The sequence below is a fragment of the Nicotiana attenuata genome, unplaced genomic scaffold (genome assembly GCF_001879085.1).
Source record: "Nicotiana attenuata strain UT unplaced genomic scaffold, NIATTr2, whole genome shotgun sequence".
Lineage (NCBI taxonomy): Eukaryota > Viridiplantae > Streptophyta > Magnoliopsida > Solanales > Solanaceae > Nicotiana > Nicotiana attenuata.
The window spans coordinates 137884-162933 of record NW_017670955.1 but is presented as its reverse complement, the minus strand read 5'-3'; the positions used below and the strand labels follow the sequence as shown (position 1 = coordinate 162933).

The 25050-nt window shown below is 39.4% G+C and overlaps 1 protein-coding gene across 2 annotated transcripts; it reads right to left on the bottom strand.

Annotated features, from left to right (window-relative positions):
* Positions 1 to 16932: 16932 nt before the first annotated feature.
* On the bottom strand, positions 16933 to 24306 carry LOC109244779 (pumilio homolog 4-like). Of its 2 annotated transcripts, XM_019411921.1 has the most exons (11): positions 24141 to 24306; positions 21904 to 22486; positions 20392 to 21019; positions 19880 to 20306; positions 19655 to 19796; positions 19435 to 19542; positions 18486 to 18698; positions 18297 to 18407; positions 17841 to 18035; positions 17559 to 17733; positions 16933 to 17326 (listed from the first exon to the last, which is right to left on the bottom strand). In XM_019411921.1, exons 2-11 carry the CDS (start codon positions 22471 to 22473, stop codon positions 17268 to 17270), a joined length of 2628 nt encoding a protein of 875 aa, XP_019267466.1. In that variant the 5' UTR covers positions 22474 to 22486; positions 24141 to 24306; the 3' UTR covers positions 16933 to 17267. The 2 variants fall into 2 exon arrangements, with proteins under 2 accessions (XP_019267466.1, XP_019267464.1); XM_019411919.1 differs by lacking the exon at positions 24141 to 24306 and having other exon boundaries at positions 21904 to 22777.
* Positions 24307 to 25050: the final 744 nt, after the last annotated feature.

Below are 25050 nucleotides of genomic sequence, written 5' to 3'. Positions count from 1 at the left end.
GGGGGCACGCTTGACACGTGCTCGGTGGTGTCAAAAAATTTCTAGGGCGCAAGGAGCACCTCCTCGGCATTCATAGGTCGTTATGACCATTTCGAGGGCGAGACGCCGACGGGTGATTGTAAGGCTGCTTTATGGAGCCTGTCATAATGACGCACATTCCTATGGAATTGAACCGGCGTGCGGTTGGTCATGTAGTTAATGGTGGCTGTTGGGATGCATGAGGGCCACTTGTATTGCCTATAAATAAAGGCTGAGGCATTCATTTTTCATATTCTTATTGCTTGTCTGAGAGAGATTCTGAAGAAGATTTTCTTATTGTTGTTTCACCTTCGTCTTCGTCCCCCGAACTTCGTTTCTTTCTCGTTATTGTATCAACAATGGCAGGCATTTCTTCCCAAAATGTTCTTCCGACGGACCTTCCGGTTAATTCACAGGTGACCGAGGGGCCAATTCCGGTGATGGGCGGTGCCGAACTGGTGGAGACCGGCGAAGCTCCATCGGTTGACGAGATAGTATCTCTGCCCGGAGTTCCGATGACTGATTTCACCGCCGATGGTGGGGAGGATCAGGTGGATGAAGCCCCATTAATGGGGGAGATTGGTATGTCTCGACTGCGGGGACAGGGGGTCATCCCCGGCTATGCTAACGTCATTCTCGCTGGAAGCGAGGAGAGGGTCCACACCGACCGTAGGGGATATTGCGTCTTTTACGCCTACAGAAGCGCGGCCTTGTAGTTTGTCCGGGGCCGGACTTTACGTGTCCCCAATCTTAATTTGAGTTGGGAGTACTTACTTGAAAGGCGTGGGGGCCTAACCCGCGCCTCGCTTCGTTGGAGGTTGGGTCTCGCTGAGTTCAGTGATGAAGGCGCTTGGTCCGAGCCCTGGTTCAACTGTGGTTGAACTCGTTAGATTTGAGGACGAGGGCGTCTAGTCTTATGGTTCAGGCGAGGTTGAACTCGTTGGGTTTGATGGCGAAGGTGCGTAGCCTGAGTCCTGGTTCGACCGTAGCTAAACTTACTGGCGAAGGCGCATGGGCTTGATGCAGTTTTGGAGGCGCGTAGCCTGAGTCATGGTTCAACTGTATTTGAACCTCTTGGCGAAGGCGCATAGCCTTGATTCAATGGTGAAGGCGTATAGCCTTGATTTAATGACGAAGGCACTTAGCCTGAGTCTTGGTTCAACCGTAGTTGAACTTACTGGTGAAGGCTCACAGCCTGAATTTTGGTTCAACCGTAGTTGAACTTACTGGCGAAGGCGCATAGCCTGAATCTTGGTTCAACCGTAGTTGAACTTACTGGTGAAGGCGCATAGCCTGAATTTTGGTTCAACCGTAGTTGAACTTACTGGTGAAGGCGCATAGCCAGAATCTTGGTTCAACCGTAGTTGAACTTACTGGTGAAGGCGCATAGCCTGAATCTTGGTTCAACCGTAGTTGAACTTACTGGCGAAGGCGCATAGCCTGAATCTTGGTTCAACCGTAGTTGAACTTACTGGTGAAGGGGATAGCCTGATTTTTGGTTCAACCGTAGTTGGACTTTGTTGATCTTGATGGCGAAGGCTCATGGCCTGAGTCCCAGTTCAACTGTTGTTAAACTTTGTCGATCTTGATGACGAAGGCTCATGGCCTGAGTCCCAGTTCAACTGTTATTAAACTTTGTCGATCTTGATGACGAAGGCTCATGGCCCGAGTTCCAGTTCAACTGTTGTTAAACTTTGTCGATCTTGATGACGAAGGCTCATGGCCTGAGTCCCATATTGTGGGTATTGAGTGCCGAGATTTGGTTTGGATTCGAGACCTTGAGCGGCTCATCCGTTGTCTTCCCAACCAGGGTATATAGGCTGTCTTGAGGCGACTCTCGGCTCGAGATATCTCCGTGCCGGTTTCTGGCCGAAGCTCGTATCAGGGCTGTGGGAGATGCCTTGCAGAGACCTCCCCTTAGGAGGGGGGGTGGGGGGGGTGGAGGCTTCTTCTTTTTGTTTGCACTATCTGAGATCGGAGAGAGAGAGAGAGGACTTAGATCTTGATTTGAGATCTTCGACGTTCCNGCATAGCCTGAATCTTGGTTCAAAACTTACTGGAGAAGGCGCATAGCCTGAATCTTGGTTCAACCGTAGTTGAACTTACTGGCGAAGGCGCATAGCCTGAATCTTGGTTCAACCGTAGTTGAACTTACTGGCGAAGGCGCATAGCTTGAATCTTGGTTCAATCGTAGTTGAACTTACTAGCGAAGGCGCATAGCCTGAATCTTGGTTCAACTGTAGTTGAACTTACTGGTGAAAGCGCATAGCCTGAATTTTGGTTCAACCGTAGTTGAACTTATTGGCGAAGGCGCATAGCCTTGATTTCCAGTTCAACTGTTGTTGGACTTTGTCGATCTTGATGGCAAAGGCTCATGGCCTGAGTCCCAGTTCAGCTGTTGTTAAACTTTGTTGATCTTGATGACAAAGGCTCATGGCCTGAGTCCCAGTTCAGCTGTTGTTAAACTTTGTTGATCTTGATGACAAAGGCTCATGGCCTGAGTCCCAGTTCCACTGTTGTTAAACTTTGTCGATCTTGATGACAAAGGCTCATGGCCTGAGTCCCATATTGTGGGTATTGAGTGCCGAAGTTCGGTTTGGATTCGAGACCTTGAGCGGCTCATCCGTTGTCTTCCCAACCAGGGTATATAGGCTGTCATGAGGCGACTCTCGGCTCGATATATCTCCGTGCCGGTTTCTAACCGGAGCTCGTATCAGGGCTGTAGGAGATGCCTTGCAGAGACCTCCCCTTAGGGGGGGGGGGGTGGAGGCTTCTTCTTTTTGTTTGCACTATCTGAGATCGGAGAGAGAGAGAGGACTTAGATCTTGATTTGAGATCTTCGAGTTCAACTTCGAGTTTGGCGTTTCTTTTCTTTTGGTCCAGGGAAGAACTAAGCAATTTTGCTAGGAAATCCCCACAGACGGCGCCAGATTGTTTGCCTCAAAAGTTATTACAAACCTTATGAGTATAAAACAATATAAATAAATCACGGAAAAATCATAGCAAATCGTAATAATCCGTTGGAACAAATGAAGAAGACGAAAATAAGTATTCAGAGTTAGGGGGAGAAACATTAGAAGCCTTTATTGATAATATTGGTTTGGTCTGCCTCTCCATGAAAAGGTTCAGAGCCTTACAGTGATGTGCCTTTTGACCCCAATTTTTGGGTATCGTTGTCTCTTTTTTCTCCCTCTATAGTGGTGAAGAAGAAGCTCCTTTTCTAGGGTTCCCTCTCTTGGTATTTATAGCTGTGGGCTTCGTGAGCTGGCAATAAGTGGCCGTGACCACGTTGGGATCTCGCCTTTATGATGGCGGATAGGCCATGGCCTTGCTGATCGAGCCAGATGCGGGTTGAACATCGTCAATTCTGAGTGGTCGTGCCACTAATTAATCATGAATTAGCTTAAGACGGGATTAGCCTCATTAATTATCGTGGGGTCGGATTCTGACCCATACAGGTATATATTTTATAAAATAACCAACCGGACCGAACCATGGACACCCCTAACTAGAAGTAGCCATTTGGAGAAAATCCATATTTTTTTTATTTGGTGAAAATCTAAATGCGTTAGGCTTTAAGTAGGATTAGCACAAAACACTAATATTGATTATGTGGAAGCAGTATGGTATTAGAAGAGAGATTTGTCCATCATTATCTGCCGTACGTTAGGCTTAAAGTTAAGCCATCGTTAAACTTATGGACATATAATTATCGCACAATCTTAATTAGTGGCATTTGAAGGATCGGAGATATTGAGAGGTTTAAACATCAATTTCGGATCAAGGGAACTAACGATTAATTAATCTTTTTTCACTTATATTTTTCTGTTGTTAAGAAGTTTTAAAATATTATGCTTAAGATATGAACATCCATATGTTGCTTGCCGGAGTTTTTATACAATTTTCCAATTCTTCAATTGTTCTGTAAAAAATAATCATGCTATTGACTCCAATTTTTTAAAATAAAAATAATAATATCGGAAGGAAGACATCAGTGAGATTGTGAGACGGATAGGACTATTCTGATTATATATTGCAATTAATTAATTAAGTTAAGGACTATTCTGATTATATATTGCAATTAATTAATTAAGTTAAGGAGAGTTGCTTTTGTTTATTCTTCTCGTTTCTTCATGGAAGCTTAGTATTGGAGAGATGGCATATTACGGGAATCAGGATTAGTCCTCTCCAGATTCCATTCATCTTCTCCTCCTCCACCCACCCACCCCCCAACCCCCCCCAACCCCCCCCCCAAAAAAAAAAAACCCCAAGTAAAACAATTCTCTACCCAACTTAATAAAAATTGGAAAAAGATAAGCCACAAAAAATGATTAAATTAATTCATCTAGTCAATCCTAGCACTTCCAAAATAAACAAAAAACCCACTTTAATTTCTTTAATTGACAATTTAGTCGTGTATTCAATATTATCGAATAAATTTCATGGATGGTAATTCGGCTTTGTCATTATCATCCAAACATCACTTTTTTTTTTGTTGTTACAAAAGTCATTGATATTTTTTTTATTCAACCATTTGTATATATGTACATCCTCTAGTTCTGGTTGGCTCTAGAACTAGCCACCTTTATTCCTACCTATCTAAGAGCATTCACTATTTGTATTCACAAACATACCAACTACTCTAAGCTAGGATTACTGTTTAAACTTTCTAATATCTTCCTCCATTTCTTATAACTCTGTCATCTGATGTGTAGTTGGAGAACAATTTCTCTAAGCCTGCGGTGACTTTCATGCCTTTTATTATGGAATCTTCTAGCATTTCGTTCACTCCATATGTGATAGACAGTTGCAGTAAACAACCATGCTAGTATTTCTGCTCTATCTTTGCTTCCTCGACTTCTCTTGGACATCCATTGCACTTCCTCATTCCATGCCTTGGGTTGTCTATTTTCACCCATCCACCTTAGTAAAGAGGTCCAAATGTGTCTTGCATAGCTACATTCAAAGAACAGATGCACTAATGTTTCTGTGACCCCCATTGAACATAGCACACAATCCTTAGGGACATTTATCCCTCATTTCTCTAGTCTATTAACAGTGGCTAGTCTTTGTCTAATGGCTAGCCATAAAATGAATTGATGTATGGGTAATTGTCTTGCCCCCATAGTGAGGTGTTTCCATGGTATCTTCGGATATTGTGGCTAGAAGGACAGATGAGCTTTCTTTATGCTAAATCCGCCTTCAGTGCTGTATTTTTATAATTCCACCATGAAGTCCATATCATCAAACCAGCTCCTAGCATCATAGATTTTCCTCACAAGCTAGCATGCTTGTAGGGGGGAGGGGGTCTTCATAGTAGTTAGATCTTTATTCTTTATGTATAATCCATGTATCCACTGCACTCATATGGACTCTTTCCTTGAGGTAACTGCCCACAATAACTTACAGATAGCTGCTCTATTCTAGAGATTGAAATCTATCAACTTTAGACCTCCTGCAGCCCTTGGCATACATAATGATTCCCATGAGATCAATGCTTTCCTTGAAGCTTCACAACTCCCAGTCCATAGAAAGGTTCTGCAAATGCTGGTGATTAGTTGTATTACTTTATTTTGTAACACAAAGATCTGGGCCCAATATGTTTGCATTTCAAAGAGAACACTCTTGATCAGTTGTACTCTCCCACTATAAGATAGAAATTTGGTAGTCCAACACCTGATCTTGGAGATCATTTTCTCCAGAATTGGCATACATTGTTGTATGGTGATCTTCTTGGATGAGAGGGGTACACCCAGATATTTGAAATGCAACTGACCCAATGCAAATTGCATTTCATTTAGAATTTGCTCCTTCAATGCTTATGAGATACCAGAGATGTATAGTGAGCTCTTGTCCAAGTTTGCCTTCAAGCCAAACACATTAGAGAAGTGGTTGAAAGCTTGAATCACCAACTGTATGGAAATTCTGTTAGCCCTACAACACATGAGCAAGTCATTAGCAAAGCAGATATGCACCAGCTTCATTCTACTACATCTGGGGTGATAATTGAAGTCCGTGTTATGCTGCAACTGTTTTAAGGATATGTTGAGGTATTCCATGAACAAGACAAATAAATATGAGGACATGGGGTCACCCTATCTCATTCCTTTCTTTACCATAAACTTTTCGAGTGATTCCACCATCTATTAAAATGGCCTCCCTTAGCATTTTCTAAGATTCAAAGAACTATAAGACAAATTCACTTACATCCTCCCCTATAACATTCCAATATTCTTTAAAGAATTCTACATTAAAACTATCCACCCCTGGAGCCTTATCATTTGGTAGTTCGTTCAGTGCTTGGAGAATATCTAACCTTGTGACAGGTTAAATCAGCAACTTTTGTTGTTCCCTCGCAAGCAAGGACCATCCTTGGCAATGTGTGTGTTCAAACATGGTATTTCTTGTGCTCTGCTTCCCAACAACTATTGAAAAAATGCTATGAATTCTTGTTGTACTTGCTTAGGATCTGTTAGTTTTACTCCATGCTCATTATATATAGTTGTAATGTTGTTCCTAGAATGCCTAGATTTGAGTTGAGCATAGAAGAACTTAGAATTTGAATCAACATGTGTGATCCAAACAGCTTTGGACTTCTGTCTAAGGACTTTCTCCTGTATTGTAGCCCATTTCTCCAGTTCCAGCATTATCTCTTTCTCTTCCACAATCAATTGAACATTATACAGGTCTTCTTCCGGTTCTTCTTGAGTATCTTCAAGCTTTGGTTGCTGATAAGTTAGGATTTTAACATGATTATACCCTACTTGCTATTGCTTTTGTTATGAATTACCACAAAATAATCCCAAAATCCTTACAAGTTGCACTTGATTGCAGGTTTGAGCGACAAGATGACAAATGTCAAAGATCGGCTCAAAACGGAGTGAAACCTGCCAAGTGTCAAAGACCAATTGAAGTGGGGAACAAGAGGACCTAGCGCGGACCGCACTGTTTTACCACGCGGCTGCGCTAGGAGATTCAGAGACTAGGACATTCAAGGGCAATCTGCGCGGTCCACGTATATGAGATTCAGAGAGATGGTATTTTTGCCAAAGTACTGCCACGCGGCCGTGCTCCATTTCTACGCGGTCTGCGCCCGTCCTGAAATGCGACCGCGCTCCATTTCTGCGCGGTCCGCGGTCCCAACTTCAGAGAACAGAGTTCAAGAGTCAAAGAGCTAACGCGATCACGCTCCCTTTTTGCGCGGTCCGCGCCTACCCCGCAGGGGCATTTTTGTCCAGATTTTCTAGCTCGGTATAAATAGATCTTTTTGACATTTTTAGTGATGTTTTAGCTGCTGAATGAGAGCTGCGCTCGTGAGAAGTATTTTGTAGCCTATTTTGGCAATTTTACTCTTGAATATCATAGATTTTAATTAGTAATCAATTATTATGTTCATTTCATCTATTTTTACTGTTTCTTCTTTAATTATGTCTAGCTAAACCCATTAGCTAGGGTTGTGGCTCAACCCTAGCGTGGTTAGTTAATGGGTGTTGCATTCTAGGGTGAGATTGAGATTGGGTATTTGTTATTTGGGTTGATTTTGTGTTTCAATTTAGAATTTGTGGTTGCAAACATGAATTCAGGCTTAGTGGGTCTAACTCTTCTTGAGAGAGAGAGTCATATGACCCTAAAAGTTAACCTAACAAGGAGTTGGGATGGACCCATGAGAATGGTAGTCCCAATTAACGGGTTAAACCTCGAAAGAGTAACTACCCTACTTGAGCCCTAGTTGCCCGGTCTAATTGGCCTACCTAATTGGTCTCGAGAGAGTCAATTGGGCAAAATCGTTTTCTCTACCGAGAGGTGTGAGAATGAGTGCAATTGTGTAACAGCTATAGCACTAAACCCAGATTTATCAATCTCCCCTTAGTAGCTTCTACCCGTTAGCTAGCCACCTAGGTAGTGTCACAATCCTAGTGCCTTTTTCCTATATCAAGCACAACTTAGCAATATTTCCTTAGCACAATTTAGCTTTAATCCTTAGATTACAAAAGTAGTTTTAAATATAAAAACCCCCAAAAATGTTAGGAGTGCAATTAGAAGTACAAACGCAATTCTAAACTAAACCGGCAATACAACTCCATTCCAAGCTCCCTGTGGAAATTCGACCCCGATCCACTATTCGGGTATTAGTTATTGCTACCCACTCTTCCTACCATTATGTAGTGTTGAGAAGGCCGCGATCAGAGGTCCCCAGATTCGGTATGGTTAGCAACATCCCGTCATTGCTGTTAGATTGGTGGGAGGACCTTTCCTCAAGTGACAAAAAACATGTAAGAAAGTACCTGGGTAACTTGCCTTCCCTGCTAGACATTGAGCCAAACAAGAAGTTGATCGAGGCTGCCACTTTATTCTTGGATAGTGAAAGGGCGGTGTTTCGTTTTGGCGGAATAAAAATGACACCACTTCTAGAGGAAATCGAAGGGCTTGCGGGTTTGACTTGGGATAGCCCCGGGTTATTGGTGCCAAAAAACTGTACTGGCAAAGGGTTCTTAAAGATGATGGGGTTGAAGAAAAATGCTGACTTGAGATGCCTGAAGGAATCACACATACCCTTCGAGTATCTGTATGAGAGTTACGGCCATAACAAGTCCTTCCGTACTTACCATGACGAGATCTCTCTCGCTCCTCTGGGCCATATCCACCGCAGAGTGTTCATGTTCATTGTATGCTTCCTGGGCCTGATAGTGTTCCCAATGAAAAAGGAAAGAATCCACACTAGGTTGGCCATGGTCGCCAAGACTTTGATGGAGGGGATCAATGGACAGACATACACCATAGTCCCCATGATCATAGCCGACATCTACAGGGCTCTGGAGCACTGTCAAAGAGGGTCCAGCATTTCGAGGGTTGTAACTTGTTGCTGCAGTTGTGGTTGCTAGAACATCTTCAAAGGGGCCAGTATCGCCAAGAATTTCCGCAAAGGGCTTGGAATGAACATATTGCCTTCCATCACCCTAAGCGGACGACCTACATTCCGGATAGGTTTGCTCAGCCGGAGAATTCCAAGGAGTGGGTGAAATTCTTCGACAATCTGACTGAGGAGCAAGTGCAATGGATGTTTGAATGGTTCCCGACAGACGAATTCATCATCAGGTCCAGAGATGCTCCACACCTGGTGCTAATTGGGTTGAGAGGGATATACCCTTATATCCCTATCCGAGTTATGAGGCAAGCAGGCAGGAAACAGGTTGTGCCAAGGGTTCCCAAGATGAGTTATTTCAGAGCAGACTTTCAAGACGACGACGTCCCTTACAAGTGCCAAGCCCAGCACATGTGGCACTGCAAAATCATCATGGAAAAGAGCACCATTGAGCCCGACAGGTATCATGCAGGGTGCAAACCTCTCTACCTGGCCTGGTTAGAAGACAATCTAAAAGGAATGGTGATGCCAGGAGCCGGGCGAGGGAACAGGATCATAGACGAAGAAGCTGAAGCTCAAGTCAAACAGGCTGCGCAAGAGGGTCCGCGACTATGAGAATGAGCACCGAAAAATACATGAGAGGAATGTGAGGTTGATCGAGGAATGGAAAGAAATAACAGTCACTTCCAATAGGAAGTGAGCGCGGAATAGTGGAGCTGGAAGGTAAAGTCATAAAGAGGGTTGAGGATTGCCAGAACGCTAAAGGAGCTGAAGGAGGACATTTGGCTAGAGCCTACCTGCTGCTGGGACTGCGCGAGCTGGGGAACCTATACGATGGAGTCAGGAAGATCGAATCTGGGGAAGGTCTTTCTGGGACCAAATAGTCTAGATTTACTTGCTTTCCTAAAATGTAATAAGGCCAAGTGCCAGTAGTAACTTATCTTTTCCTATTATCTTAGTGTCGTTTTGGGATTTGTCTATTTTATATTATGAGATGAGGCATTTGTTGGCATCTAAGTTCTCCAAATCTATTTGTCGCTAGGCCTACCTCGGGCACAACGAGGCTCCTAAATTAGGACGCGAATTTACATTCCCGCAATACGCATTTAAATACTGCAACATTTTAAAATCCCCACTAACTTGTTACCTTTTTGTTTTTCTTTATTTTTAATTATTCCCATCCCCTTAGGTTGGTTCACTCATACTGGCATCGTCAGCATATCATACCAGATCTAGAGGCCCTCCTCCTCCTCCTCCTCCAAGAAATACAAAAAGCAAAGGGAAAACAAAAATGGATGACTTAAGTGGTATTCGAAAGGAGAATGTTGAGAACGCATAAAATTTCTGACAGTTGGAGTACGCCGGCACCAAATGATCTAGTTCTGAGATTGGAACAAAAGATACTGGAGCTACAAGGGGAGCTATAGCAGGTTCGAAACTTGGCAAACTTATCACTCCCCTGAATGTCCCTGATATCAATCAGCAAAACACAAAGAACCCAGTACCTCCCCAAAACACACCAAATCAATATCCACAAAACCTTCCTGCACCACATCAATACACAGCCCCACCGCAAAATCTCAATCCCTTACCAATACCAACCCCACCACAACACCCACATCAGTGTACCCACCAACCGCCACTTACCCCATTCCCCAAAACACACCACAACCCGTCCCCGACCCTTAAAACTCAACCAACGACCATCACTACACCCAAGTCCCTAGCACTGATCAGAACAACCCTATATATGTGAAAACGGTACCTCACTCTACTCAGCCCACTTCCTATCTACCAGAATCCTCAGAGAAAGACCAACTCATTAAGAACATAGCTGAAGAACTCAAGAAATTGACAAGCCGGGTTCAGGGTGTCGAAGGCGGAAAGGAATAGAAGGGTTAAACTATGAAGACCTATGCATACAACCAGATGTAGAACTGCCAGAGGGGTACAAACCTCCCAAATTCGAGATGTTTGATGGCACAGGCGCTCCTAAAGTCCATCTAAGGACCTATTGCAACAAGCTTGTCGGAGTCGGGAAGGACGAGAAGATCCGGATAAAACTCTTCATGAGGAGTCTTACCGGTGATGCTTTGTCCTGGTACATTAGCCAGGATCCCAAGAAATGGATCAATTGGGTAGGTATGGCGTCACATATCATGGACCGTGATGCTCGTCTGGCTGATGGAGGTCACCTGGAAGATCAGCTCCAACATCCTAAACAGGTGCCTCAACGCCCCCTTGCTGGGGACCACCTCCTCGCTGGCCCCCACGACCTCGTGGGACAGCCCTGCCTCGTGGAGCACCCCTGTCTCGTGGGACATCCCTACCTCGTGCTCCCCTCGCTCATGGAACAGTCCTACCTCGATGGTAGTGACCTGGCACAACATAAGCAGGGACGTGCACTAAGCGTTCGTCCTCTCTGGCTCAATGCAGTATTCGGCAGCCAGCTCTGTAACCTGCTGGCCATACTTGTGCAAAATGGCCGCTCCCTCGCCGGCATGCTGCTGCATCTGCAGTCCCAACTGATGGAATAAATGTAGGCCAATAGCCTGCACAACATGTAAAATATAAATTACGGAACGATGTGTCACAGTTACAAGTAAGAATACCAAATAACATACTAGTGCCTCGTGCCTCCCAGCGTATGGAACGTACTGACCGCCAGCTCGATGAATGGGATTCCCGACAAAATGTCGGGTAACGCCGTGGTACCAACCCGTATAATCATGCTCAGTATTCGACCGACTCGATGAAGGGGGCAAAATCAGGTCAGATCGCCGGTCCCAAGTATCGATCTGCTCCTCTAGCCATGCCAAATATGCATCGTCCACCCTAGAACGATCATCCCGCTGGTAATGTGTGGTTTGCCAGGTGGGCGGTGTCGATACGAGCTACAGACGGCCAAACTGGCTAAGTAACCGCTCGGTGGAATGATGCTCCATAATATCAAGGTAGATCAACGGGACGGAAGAGCCCCACATAAGTTGGCCGGCCGAGCAATAATCGGGCAAGCCAGCTATCAACGCGTCGCTGTATGGCGTCTAGATGAACTATTAAGTAACAACAAAAAGCGTGAGGATACACAACACATGTGAAGATATGACAAGTAAATTTAGATATACATTTACATGTGCGCCCTCCAGCAAATCCAAGATATCCCTGCACAAGGAGAGATTATGCCGAGCCTTGTACTCATGCGTATATCCCCGCCGAAGAACCCACCTCCTAGCTAGAGGGAAAAACAGAGGTGGTACATCCGGAGCTAATGGTGGTAGAGGTGGCTGCAATGGCAGGAACCGCTCCCAGGCCCAAACCTAACATAAAAAGTTAACGTAAAATTTAAGATATAGTTTTACTAGGTATGTTAAAATGAATCGAGTATTCGAATATGTTGTCACCTGTGGTAGCGGCAAAAATCCAGCAACGTCACGCTGGGTGACCATGCTCGCCCGGCAAATCTGCCAATATAGCCGAGAACAGCAGCACCCCAGCTGTACTGGGGTAAATCATCTAGCTGCTCAAGATGATGAGGAAATCTCAAGCTGACTAGGTTCCCCGAAGTGTTCGGGAACAAGACCCCTCCAAACATAAGGAGTAGCAGTAACCTTGTATACCGGTAAACATGCAGATCATCTATCTCGCTAGTGATGTCGGGGTGCAATAACTCCAAATACTCTCGAATAGTCGATAACGGAAAACGATTGGTCCCAGCCAGTACATTCTCATCCTGTGGCCGAAAACCAGTGAGCCACTGCAGCATGTCCAGGTATTGCACACATGTCATCTCTCTCATGCCATGCGGCAGAGCAACAGGGAGTCCGTCAACGGGCAGCCATATAAAACCTCCACGTCCTGTAGTGTGATGGTGGCCTCGCCAATGGGCAGGTGGAATGTGTGCGCCTCTGGTCGCCATCGCTCTATTAGGGGCGTGACCAAAGACCAATTGAGCTGCAGGCGCCCGATATCCAAAATCTTGTAGAAACCCGTCTCCCGCAGGCGTGTGACTACACGGAGATGGAGAACTCTGTCATGCAGAAAGTCCCACATGTCGTCCACTCTCCTGACGTGGAGAGTCTGGGTCAATAACTCTCTCTCCCATATGTGGGCGAACCTATGATCGCCCTGTAACGACAATAGCTCATCGCTGGAGTCCGAGATGAATAGCGTCACTCAATTGCCGTTTACTGTAAAATTAAAAAAACAATTATAATTACATGTTAGTTTTATAATTTTATTATGTTTTATTGTAAATTAAATAATAAATTTTTATAATTAAATATTCACATATGGGTTCCAGGCTCGATATTTGCGGCCCAGTAGCACCAATTTATCCTAAATTCTTCTATGTGTTAGTTTTATTATTTTACATGTTAGTTTTATAATTTTACATGTTTAATAATTAATTTTACAATTATACAATATTTAATTATTAAATATTCACATGTGGCGTTCCAGGCTCGATAATTTGCGGCCCAGTAGCATCAAGATATCCTAATCTTCTATGTGTTAGTTTTTTATAATTTTATATGTTAGTTTGTAAATTAAATAATTACTTTTATTAATTAATTATTTCACATATGGGTTCTAGGCTCGATATTTGCGGCCCAATAGCACCATTTATCCTGAATTCCTCTATGTGTTGTTTTATTATTTTATATGTTAGTTTGCTGAATTAAATAATTAATTTTTACAATTATACAATATTTAATTATTAAATATTCACATATGGGTTCCAGGCTCGATATTTGCGGCCCAGTAGCACCAAATATACGTTGACTATAATTGGACAGAGTTTTTGTTTGATCTATCACTTATTTTGACGTATTTTTGAGTATAGGAGATACTTAAACTACAAGAAAACTACGCTAAAAAAAGGCAGCACATTTTACTACGCTAAAAGGTATTACATTTTACTATCCTAAAAGGGCACTATATTACTAGTCTTTAAGCAAATAAATAATATAAACTAGATAAAAAACGACAAATGCATTTTAATCACAAAACATTCACAAAAATACATATAAAACAGTAATAATAATTTATTAACATTTTTATTTACAAATAATAATGATTTCGCAATTTTTACATATTTTTTTAGAACATTAATATCTTAGTCCGGATAAAAATAACATACCAGTTTAATCGCAAAAAAACACAAAACAATATGGAACACATTCAAAACAACTAATATGCATTATTTATACGATTTTCGACATAAAATAAATCGGAATACCTCGATTTATATTTTTCGTAAAATTGAAGAATTAAAAATTTGACTCCGAAACAAACAACCCACAACAATAGAAGGCTTGACGAGGATGTGGGACCAACACTCTTTAGTTTTTGTGGGATAGGTGGTGTCCACTAGAATTTTTTATCGAGTTAATGGGGGGGAGGGGCTGAAGCTTTTTTAAAAAATGGGGGGGGGGGNGGGGGGGGAGGTGTTTTTCTGTCCAGAACGTGGGAGGAAAGGGAAGGGGACGAGTACTTATATATAGAAAGCGCGGTTTATAAAAGCGCTTTACATATAGCACTTTTATAAACCGCGCTTTACATAGCCGTCTTATGAGCTTCCAAGTAAAATACGTTTACAAAAGGCGTTCTGATAAAACGCAGTATTGAAACGCGTTTTAGATTAACATCCCAAATGGACGTTAAGGTAAAACGTGGTTCAAAACTGCGTTTTACATATTTAGGTCACTAAGTTTTTTTTAACCTATTTATGTATTTTGAGTCCAAAAACACAATATTTAAGTTCCGGGCTCTGACTGGCCTTTGCTTTGGTAGGGTAAAAAATTTCTCTAAAATTTTAATTTTGAGGTACTTTTGATCTTCTTGGCAAGAATATATTTTTAAAAATTTATTTTTTATTAAAAGGGGAAAAAGACTTTCATGAAATATGAATATTTGGGATAAAAATTATTTTCGAGGAATAAGGATGCTAGATTAATCTTTGCATAAGTTATGATTGGTACTAGTCATGTAGAGTTGAACATCGAAATCAAATAATGCTTTAGTTTTGCAGATAAAAAGTAGTCATGCATATTTTTATAAGGCAAAATGGCCTCGGAGTCACTTAAATTTGTATTGAATTTTCAACCCGATAAATAAACATATATTTGTCTTATTTGAACACTTCTACCTGACCTAATGAGCAATAATAAACATCTCCGACTGTGCGTGTGTATCAATCGCCTTGACTTGGATGACATGCCAAATACTTAGCCTTTTATTATTTGACACGTGTAATTTATGGGCCCCACCTTTTTTAAAAACTAATTTTGCCAACTTTATAATTTTTTAATCAATTTTGAAAACTTCCATCTTAGCTTTCTACCATCGGTGCCTCATCTCATCTGCCTCCCTGTCTACTTCTTTCCCTTCAATATCAGTTTTATGGTTTTATCACCACATTCAACCTTAAACCAATATTTTTTTTCTTTTTCCTCTTTAAAATCTACACCAGCTCCACCAAACCACCACCGTGAACCACTGTTTTTTTTCTGTTTAATCATCATTTTTATTTTTCTCCCATTATTTTTTCAAAATTCTCTCTGAAAACTCCAAATCAGTAAACAAAAACTCACGAATCACAAATTACTGGAGCCGTCACTATTATCAAAGAATCAACCTCAAATCCACTAATTGTAGCACCACCAAATCGGCTGTACATAACCCCAACAACTATAATACAAGACAACTTCTTCAATAACCCTTTGTAATTTATGATTTCGGAAATTATAAACTCTTCTACATCATCCTCATAAAATAGTAGAAAAAGAAAAAAAAATGGTGAGCAATGATGGACATGAAAGCTTGAACGAAGAAGCATTTGAAAAAAGAAGAAGAAGATAAGGTGTGTGGGTTGGGGTAGGGAAGGGGACGAGAAAAAATAAGGGGAAGAAAAGAGAGGTAATTAAGTGGGATGTATTTTCTTTCTTTGGTCCTTTTTTATTTACTTTTCGTATTTTAGTTTTTTTTTTTTTTGTTACAATCATCTAATGCACGCTCTTTGCGTGCGTGATAGACACTCATTTTGGCCACATCAGCATTGTGATTACCATATGTACATGGTCAACGGTCAAAGGGGTCTATTAATTCATTAATTTATGAGCTGGAGTATTCAAATGGGAAATATATAAGTTTATTTATCGGAATGAAAATTCGGTACAAGTTTAAGTGACTCCGAGAACATTTTACTTTTTTGTAATTATACATGAAAAATATGGGGCATATAATATTGGCAATATTATATAGAACCAAAACATAAGTTGAACTATTTGTTATTTTCTCGTTACGCAGCCAACCAAAAGAGCATATAATTAGGGATTTTTACACTACACAGCAGCCTAACAGGGTCCACAACAAAAAATACTGCTAGTTTTTATTTTTTTTAGAAATTTTATCCAGTACGCAATGTATAATTAATGCAATCATGAACCCATATAATCACAACAACAACAAACTTACCCTGGCCTGTGAAGGTAGAAAAACTATTTTCAATAGATCCTCAGCTCACGGACTCAAAGTCACAATATTCTTGAAAAAAAAAATAGACCCTCAGCTGTTTTACCCCTACCCTGTGAAGGTAGAAAAACTATTTTCAATAGACCCTCAGCTCACGGACTCAAAGTCACAACATTCTTGAAAAAAAAAATAGACCCTCAGCTGTTTTACCCCTACCCTGTGAAGGTAGAAAAACTATTTTCAATAGACCCTCAGCTCACGGACGCATAGTCACAACATTCTTGAAAAAAAAAAAACTATAGTGGAAAAATCATGGAAAGGAAGCAGTAACTCATTTAGTATCAATCAAATTGACTAAATTGAAATTTTATTCAAATTATTCAGTTAAAAATTTATAAGCTGGAAAAACTCAACAATATCAGACTAGTTACTAAATTGACTGATACCCAATTAGTACAAGTGTACTACACTCTGAACCAAGTGGAGCTCAGAACATAAATTGAAGCAATTCTAGTACACATAAAACATGCACCAACCAATACATATTTACCTTAAGTTAATTACAAAAATAAACAACGTTTTCATTAAGTAAAATACCCTCAAAATTTTTATGCTAGAGAAGTATCAGCTTCTCAAAAACTTGATGAATGTTAGACTTATTTACAATAGTTAAAAAAACATTTATATAATAAGTTGCCTCATTTCTCTACCCTAACATAGCTCTCAGTGAAAATAATTACAGGTTTTCCATTTACATTTCAAGAAAGGAAACTATAAAGACTTATTTAGGCAGGAGCAAAATTGGAGTGCTGCTTATTTACAACCATTTATCAGCCTCCTAAAACAAGCAATGCCAAAAAACAATTTGCAGAAGTCAGATGCCACCCTTTGTCAGCTGTACAAAAAAAGAATGTCTTCAATTCTCGAAAACTTGATTGCCTCGAGAAGAACTCGAAGATAAAGCAACGTGTTTCTCTGGAAAAAGACGATGCAAGGATCGTTAGAAGTTGCTTAAAGAACAGTGTTTAGCACGCGCGAGACATTGTACAACAGTAACATAGCAAGTGAAATCCCACGAGTGGGGTCTGGGGAGGGTAGTGTGTACGCAGACCTTACCCCTACCTTGTGAAGGTAGAGAGGTTGTTTCCGAGATATTGTAAGTATATAAATATCTAGATAATTGTACCAAAACAAGGGGGGTACTGACCTCCTGTTGCGATGAGCTTTTCAACGCGAGATACAATGTGTTTCCCATAAGTGTACTTTTTGAGAGCAGTAAGGTGTATTCTAATGCGAGAAAGAATTAGCTCGCGGCTCTGGTCATCACATGTCTTGAGAACCTTCTGCACTACATAGTTTCCAAAAGGATCCTTCATCATAGCCTACATTGCAAAATTAAAGTGATCATGATTGAAGAACATCATTGTTCTTTTCTAAATGCAGAATAGAATGGTGCAAAAATCTCTGAAAATCAAGAATAGTGACAGACCTGTAGAGGCTCATTTTCTTGCGTCGAACCAAGCATCTCATTCACCAGGATTTGACGCTCCTCTGGCGTTGCAAAGATCAAGCACTTCTCAACGACGTTAGAAGCATATTTGTGCTGACTCATCTTTACAATTTGTCCAGTAAGTTTGCCTATTATAACAGACCTCTCGTGTGGTTTACCGTGTTGGAGTACATGCTAACCAAGTAAGAGGAAGGGTAAATCAGGACTCAGAACAGAAGAGTACTAATTTATAGTACAAAAATAAGAATTGCAGACTATCTACAGCAGACTTTTGACAGCAATCGAAAAGCTAAAAAACTGATAGCTAGTAGTCAAGTAAACAACAGTTCTTAAGCACTACTAACACTTAAGCGGAAAATAGAAGTCTGAACATGAAATCCAAAACTGGAATCACTTATTTAGCGAAGGAGTCGGATGTCAAGTAATGATGAATACCTGAATGACATAGTTTCCATACTGATCCAACACTAGAGTGCCAACAGCTTGCATTATTTCGTCCATAATAATCTTTTGTGTCTCTGAGTCGTTACAGTGCTCAAGAACTCTCTGAAAATTAACAGATTCCAAAGTGATTGAAGAAACTCAACGCCAAATCAAAGAACTAAAAAGATAGCGGATCAGTACCTGAATTACACGGCAACCATAGGGATGTGTAGACAAAGACACAACTTGCCCAAAGAAGGAAGCTACAATGAAGTGAATTCTATCTTGAGGTACATGTTCTATGCACTTTTGAATAACATGATTACCATTTTGATCACGAACACATTTCATTACATAGCCATCCAGTTCTGTAACCATTTTAGTCTGCAGTTCCACATCAAAGACCTCCAAAGCCTGTGATCACATAGTATGTTTTAATCCGAAATCCAGAAAAAAAGGACAAAATGATAAACTATTAATCCAACCACATAATACTCTCTCTTTTGCGGACTATGGATGTGATAGAAACAAGTACAACAACAACAACAACAAAAACGAAAAACCCAGTGGAGTCCCATAAGTGGGGTCTGGGGAGGGTAGTGTGTACGCAGACCTTACCCTACCCTGGGGAGGTAGAGAAGCTGTTTCCGGTAGACCCTCGACTCAAGAAGATGAAAAGAGACAATAGAAACAAGCAATAACAACAACAAAGGCCAAAAAGATAATAACAATAATCTAAGAGCCAGAAAAATAGATGGAAGAAAGCAATAGCAACAAGCAGTAACAATGGCAATATACTAGGAAACTGAAGCGGAAGATAGTAAGAAAACATCAAGTAATACTAGCGATCTAAGAACAAGATACTATCAGACTAGCCCTAAAAACACGGAACAGAAAAACGCTCGACTACCTACTAACCTTCTACCTTAATTCTCGACATTAACACCTTCTTATCAAGGGCGATAGAAACAAGTATAACTGATAAACACCCAACAGAAACCAACGCTGAACTCTATATATAAAAGTAATTTGCCTAAAAAAAATTCAGATGATGTATGAGATATAGAGGAACATTTTGCTACTAACAAAGTATTCATGTCAATCTGGAACTTGCCCAAGCAATTATACAGAATAAAGCATAAGGATCAACCTTCTGAATAACTCTGCATCCATACATTTGAAGACTCAGAGGCAAAACATGACCAATAAGTTGCATCGCTAATTCCTTTCTTTGACTCTCCGTTCCATGCTCAAGGAACTGCATATATTTATTAAAAAATGACCATAAATACAAAGTTCATCTAGATCCGGATAATGTCCACTTAAAAAGGAAAAAATATAGTATTATGATAGTACAAATGACAAGATACCTTCTGAATGACATAATTTCCAAAGACGTCGGTCATTAAACTGTGAGTATGAGGAAGAATTTCTGGGAATATCTTCATCTTTTCTTCAACAGTGGCAGTTTCCAGCTTCTTTTGAATAAATCGACTCCCATACTGATCCTTACTAAGTAATAACACAACGCAAAATAAGAGTAAAAAAGAAATATGATATAAGCAAAGTATATACAAACTGCAGCTTACGCACACCTGAATTCAACGACATGATTGAGAACATCCAAAAGATCCAACGACCTGGGATTGTTCTTGAGATCGTCCAGCAAAGACGGAACAACCCTTCCTTCAGCAACATTGTCTGAATGCCATGAATTCGCTAACTTATTTTCTTGACACGGTATAATACCTGAGCCAAGAGCATGAGTCGAATGATACTGATCCCTTAAGCTGTAACAATTATGTAGAAAGGACGAGGGATATTGTTGCTTCTGTTGCGGGAGTGATGTGTCAGCATAAATTGTTCCAAGAACTTTTAAGTCTGTATTGCCATGAGAAGCTCCAACCATATTTCTTCCCTTTGAAGAATTATCTACAGAAGTTTTCTGTAGGTATTGGGTAGCCTCCTTGCTGTCGCTCCTCAAATGGCGTCCATTCGCGCTGACACCATTTAACTGAGCACCTGATTTTTGAACAATGTGAGCAATAAAAGCATTAGGATTCAAAATATACTGCACAAGACATCATCATTGAGCAGTAAAGCTTACCAAGATTGCCATTCAATGCCACGTTCACCTTCTGATTGTATTTGTATCCACCAGGTATATATTCCATAGAATCAACATTTTGATAATTATTGACTTGGTGCTGGACATTAGATTGTTGACTCACAAACTCAGGACTTAATGTCCTTAGGAAATTCGCACGTCCATCTACGTAGAAGGTAGAATTATGGTCCCTTAAAACATCTTTATCTTTTACAAGATCAGCAAACTCAGAAGCTGTAGCCAATTTTTCAGCTCCACAGTATTCCATAAACTGTTGGTGATCACCCTGCCTATAACCGTTTGATACTCTAATTTGAAACCAAGGTTGCTGCATATTATCATTGTAGTGAAGTTGAGATAAAGAGTTAATGTCAATTCCATCACAGTGGCCAACTGAAAGCTGAGGACTAGGTGATTTTCTAAATGGATGAGGCTCAGGTGTTCTACTCCTTTGTGATGAACCGATCGCAGATGTGAAAGAGTTAGGGTGACATGGCTTAGGATTTTGAACTTTTTCCACTCCAGAAAAGCCGGGGGGAGCTTTTCCGGTATGCAGTGCCTCTGTGGTTTCTGTGCTTGTAGAGTGTGAAAGATCAGCGGATGAGGATGCAGGTTGGTCAAGTCCTTCCTGAAAAAATAAAATCTCATTTTGATGTTGGAAAATTCAGAAGTATCATGTAAAGTAGAGGAGGAGAAGGAGACTGTCTTTTCTGAAAATTCATGCAGCTTGGTTTGGAAGATCAATAACTACAAGACAACAGAAAATTCGTCGCTATTGATGCTTCCTTCTAATAGGACTCCTATCTTCAGACATATTATCAGTAAATGGTTAGTCTATTTGATGGTATCTCCAATTCTCCATAATAAAGAAACTGAAAGCCTTTTTTTAAATACTTTTCTGCATTTTCCCTGAAAATTATTAAATGGCATTTATCATAAATTGCAGTACAAAACTGATACTTGAGGACTACTTGCTCACTAGAAGAACTTTTTGTTTGATCACTAGGCTTTACCTATATTACGCGGACTCTTCGAAATGCTGCCGCACCCGTGTTGAACCCTCCGAAAATACACTACTTTTGGAGGGTCTGACACGCACCTAGCGACATTTTAAAAAAGTCCGAGCAACATAGGGTTGTACCATGTGCACCAAAAAAGAAAAACAATGCTAATACTCCCTAAACCTCAATTTATATGATGTTGTTTGACTGGGAACAAAGTTTAAGTAAGAAAGTAAGACTTTTTTAAAACTTGTAGTCTAAAACAAGCGATAGATATTTGTGTGGCATAAATCATCTCATTAAGGGTAAAACGAAAAGTTTAAAGTAAAACTGTTTCTAACTACAGAAAGATGTCATTTATATTAATTGGGACGGAGGGAGAATGTCACAAGCACACATCAACATGGAAAAAAGGAGGTAAATATTGATATCAATGAAATAAATAGGAAACATCTGGATATAAAATGATGCTAGGAGAGTAAATATACCAGCACAAGACAAGAGATATCACCTGAACTATATCCGCGAAACTCTTTTTCCTTACACCAATTCCAGAGCTTGGTTCCAACGTTCCTCGTGAAAGATTCCTCGCAGCAGTCTTCCTCAGATTTATCATTTCATTTTCTGCTCTCTGTATAGGAAAACCAGGCTGCATCGCGAACAAGGATGAATTGCCACCTTGTTCAATCCTCTGAGCGATTCTCCAATCCTCTCGAGATAACAATGGTGGGGGCAATCTTGGATTAAGATTGACATTTGAGTAATAATATGCTAAGTACGCTGGATGTGATCGAATTTGTTCTTCTGTCAAAATTTCACTACTAGTGGAATTACCATTGTTGTTACTGTTATTACCACTAGATTGTGCTAAATTGGAATTCTTAAACAAACTTCCAACAGCATTCAATGATCCTTCAACAGTAGGAGGAGCACTACCACTTCTTGATATATTCAAATCCCTCTCCCTTTCACCAACTAAATAGCGATTATGTTGCTGTTGCTGCTTTAGAAGTATCGATTCGAGCTCACTCTCCAAACTGTTCTTGCCCTTTAAATTCCCATTTGAATTTGGTGCCATCATATTATCACCATTGCTTACATTCACATTAGACAGAACAATGTTATATTCCACACTATGTGTTGTCATGTCAACTATATAAACCCCATTACAACACAAAAATAATCAGGTAAAACCACAACACAAATTAGAAAGAGTCAAAAATCAATACCAGTAAAGATATAACACATCAATCAGAATACAGCAAGAAGCAAGATATATTAACTACCAAACGAAAAGTAAAAACCTTTACCGGATTACAGTAAAGGGCAGCCCTGTGCACGAAGGACCAGACCACAAGGGTCTATTGTAAGCAGCCTTAACTTGCATTTCTGCAAGAGGCCGAGTAATTTCTAAAATTTAAAAAAAAAAAAAAAACTATTTATTAACCCTTAAAAGGCGGGGGCGTGAGGCGAGCCGTTTTACTTCAGACGAGGCGAGGCGTAAGCCCTGAGACATGGGGCGTAAGTCCCATGGATCTTTAAATTTTATTAATTTCAAGAATTTTAAGATAGTATAACATAAAAAATAATTATAAAAATTACATTAAAATCATAAAATTATAATAGATAATCTATTTAAAATATTTATAATTTATAATTCAACTATGAATAATATAAAAAGTATGACATATATCGCAAATTGGCTGCAATGTCGTTACAACTCAAACATCAAAAGTAATGTATTTGATACAAAATCTTATATGTATCTCTTAATTAAGGAGTAATAAATCTTGAAAGAGTTTCGATATTATAATTTGATATTTTTCTTAAAATACTCCTTTAATTTAATATGCTTTCTATTTGAAAGAGAATTTATATAAAAACATAATTCACAATTTAAATATGATTCTCTAGCATCATTTATTTTTAAGTTTCAACAAGTTAATAAAGTGACACATAATTCACCATACAATACCATGATAATTAATTAATTGTAAATAGTTACTGGCTTACTGAGCTATTAAATTAATAAGTATTGTTTCTCGTAAACGTGAAAAAAATAATATTTAAAAAAATAATTATGAAAAAATTACGGGCTATTATATATTAAAGACAAACAAAAGTTAATAAATAAATACTTTTTAAATGAAAGATTTATTTAAAATTAACTATCATAGCAGTCTTAGTGGATAACGTGCAATAAATTTTATTTTAATTATGACATAAAATACTCTCAACTTAATGATTTATGATTAAGAAAAAAGTAATTTTGAATAGTCAACGATTTATTAAGAAAATTTGAGGATTTACAAGGTTAGTTACATACAATTGCATAAAGTTCTATTAGGCGAGCCCAGTACGCTGGGCGTTGTGTCAAGAACAATTAACACACTATACAAATAGTGCTAACAAGGGAATTCATAAAATGTAAGAATGTCATACCTAGAATTTGATTTTTGTCAAGGGATTCAGCAATTTACATATGCAAAAAAAAAAAAAGAAGAATTATTCTTACCCTATTTATGCAGTATAATTTTTTGACGAGGAGATTCAATTGAACCCCCTTCATTGTACATAGCTCCGTGCAATGTATACAAACATCAAATTCAAACATATAATCACATGAATTTCGATAACTTTTAACACATAACAAACGTGCAAATTCACAATATTGAAGATTTCTAACCTAATTCAAGAAATGCAAGACAATAAAAGAGAGGGTATATATGAAAAGCAAAAAATACATACATTGATAGAAGAATCTTGGTGTTTCAGGACGATAATCTAGGAAAAGGGTTATATGTGTTAAGTGTTATAGGAATAACCAAAAATCAAACAATTTAGCAATGATTAAGGTTGTTTAATTCTTGTATGACGTTAATTGCTTGTGTTCCTATTGTTGGGGATGGGTTGTGGTTTTACGTGCATGGGGCTTTTTTGGTTAATTTAGTACTTGTGAACAACGTGACAATAATTCACGTTGTTTCTTAAAGTGATAAAGATGGATAGAGCACGTGTCATGTCGAGAATACTTAGGGACTTAGCTAGGAGAAAATATTGGGAACTAAAATTATCCTAAAAAAAGTTGTGGAATCTTGTTTCAGAAAGTTCTTAAACTATATAAATTACAATGTAATTTTTTTATTTATTTACCATAATTAGAGCTGGAGTCAGGATTTGAAGTTTATGAGCTTTAAATTATCCATCGAACCTAAACTCGTTTTAGTTATGCAATGTGCAATTAAATATTATTACATTTTTAATAAATTTCCTAATATAAATATAAGGTTTACTAGGTTCATATGCACCCGTATGCAATAAATATATTTCTTAATATGCTGGTAGCAAGTTATTTGCTTTATTTTTCTGATTGTCGGATTATGTTTGTTATAAATAGTTACCCTTTTATTGCAGGTATTCAACATGATGGTGTGAAATTATTACATCGTTAGTGGAAAGAAAATCTTTTTAAGGGTAAAAAAAAAGTTGTTCCCTGTATCTCAATAACTCCATAATATGAAAATAGAAATATAATTTAGGAATCACGTTTATTGAGGAGAAAATATTTGTTTATTTTTATGTTCTTTTCCACATTTTGCTAGTTTTGTGACAGCTGTTTGTTGCTGATTTATCGGTATCTCATACTAGTAAAAAGTTA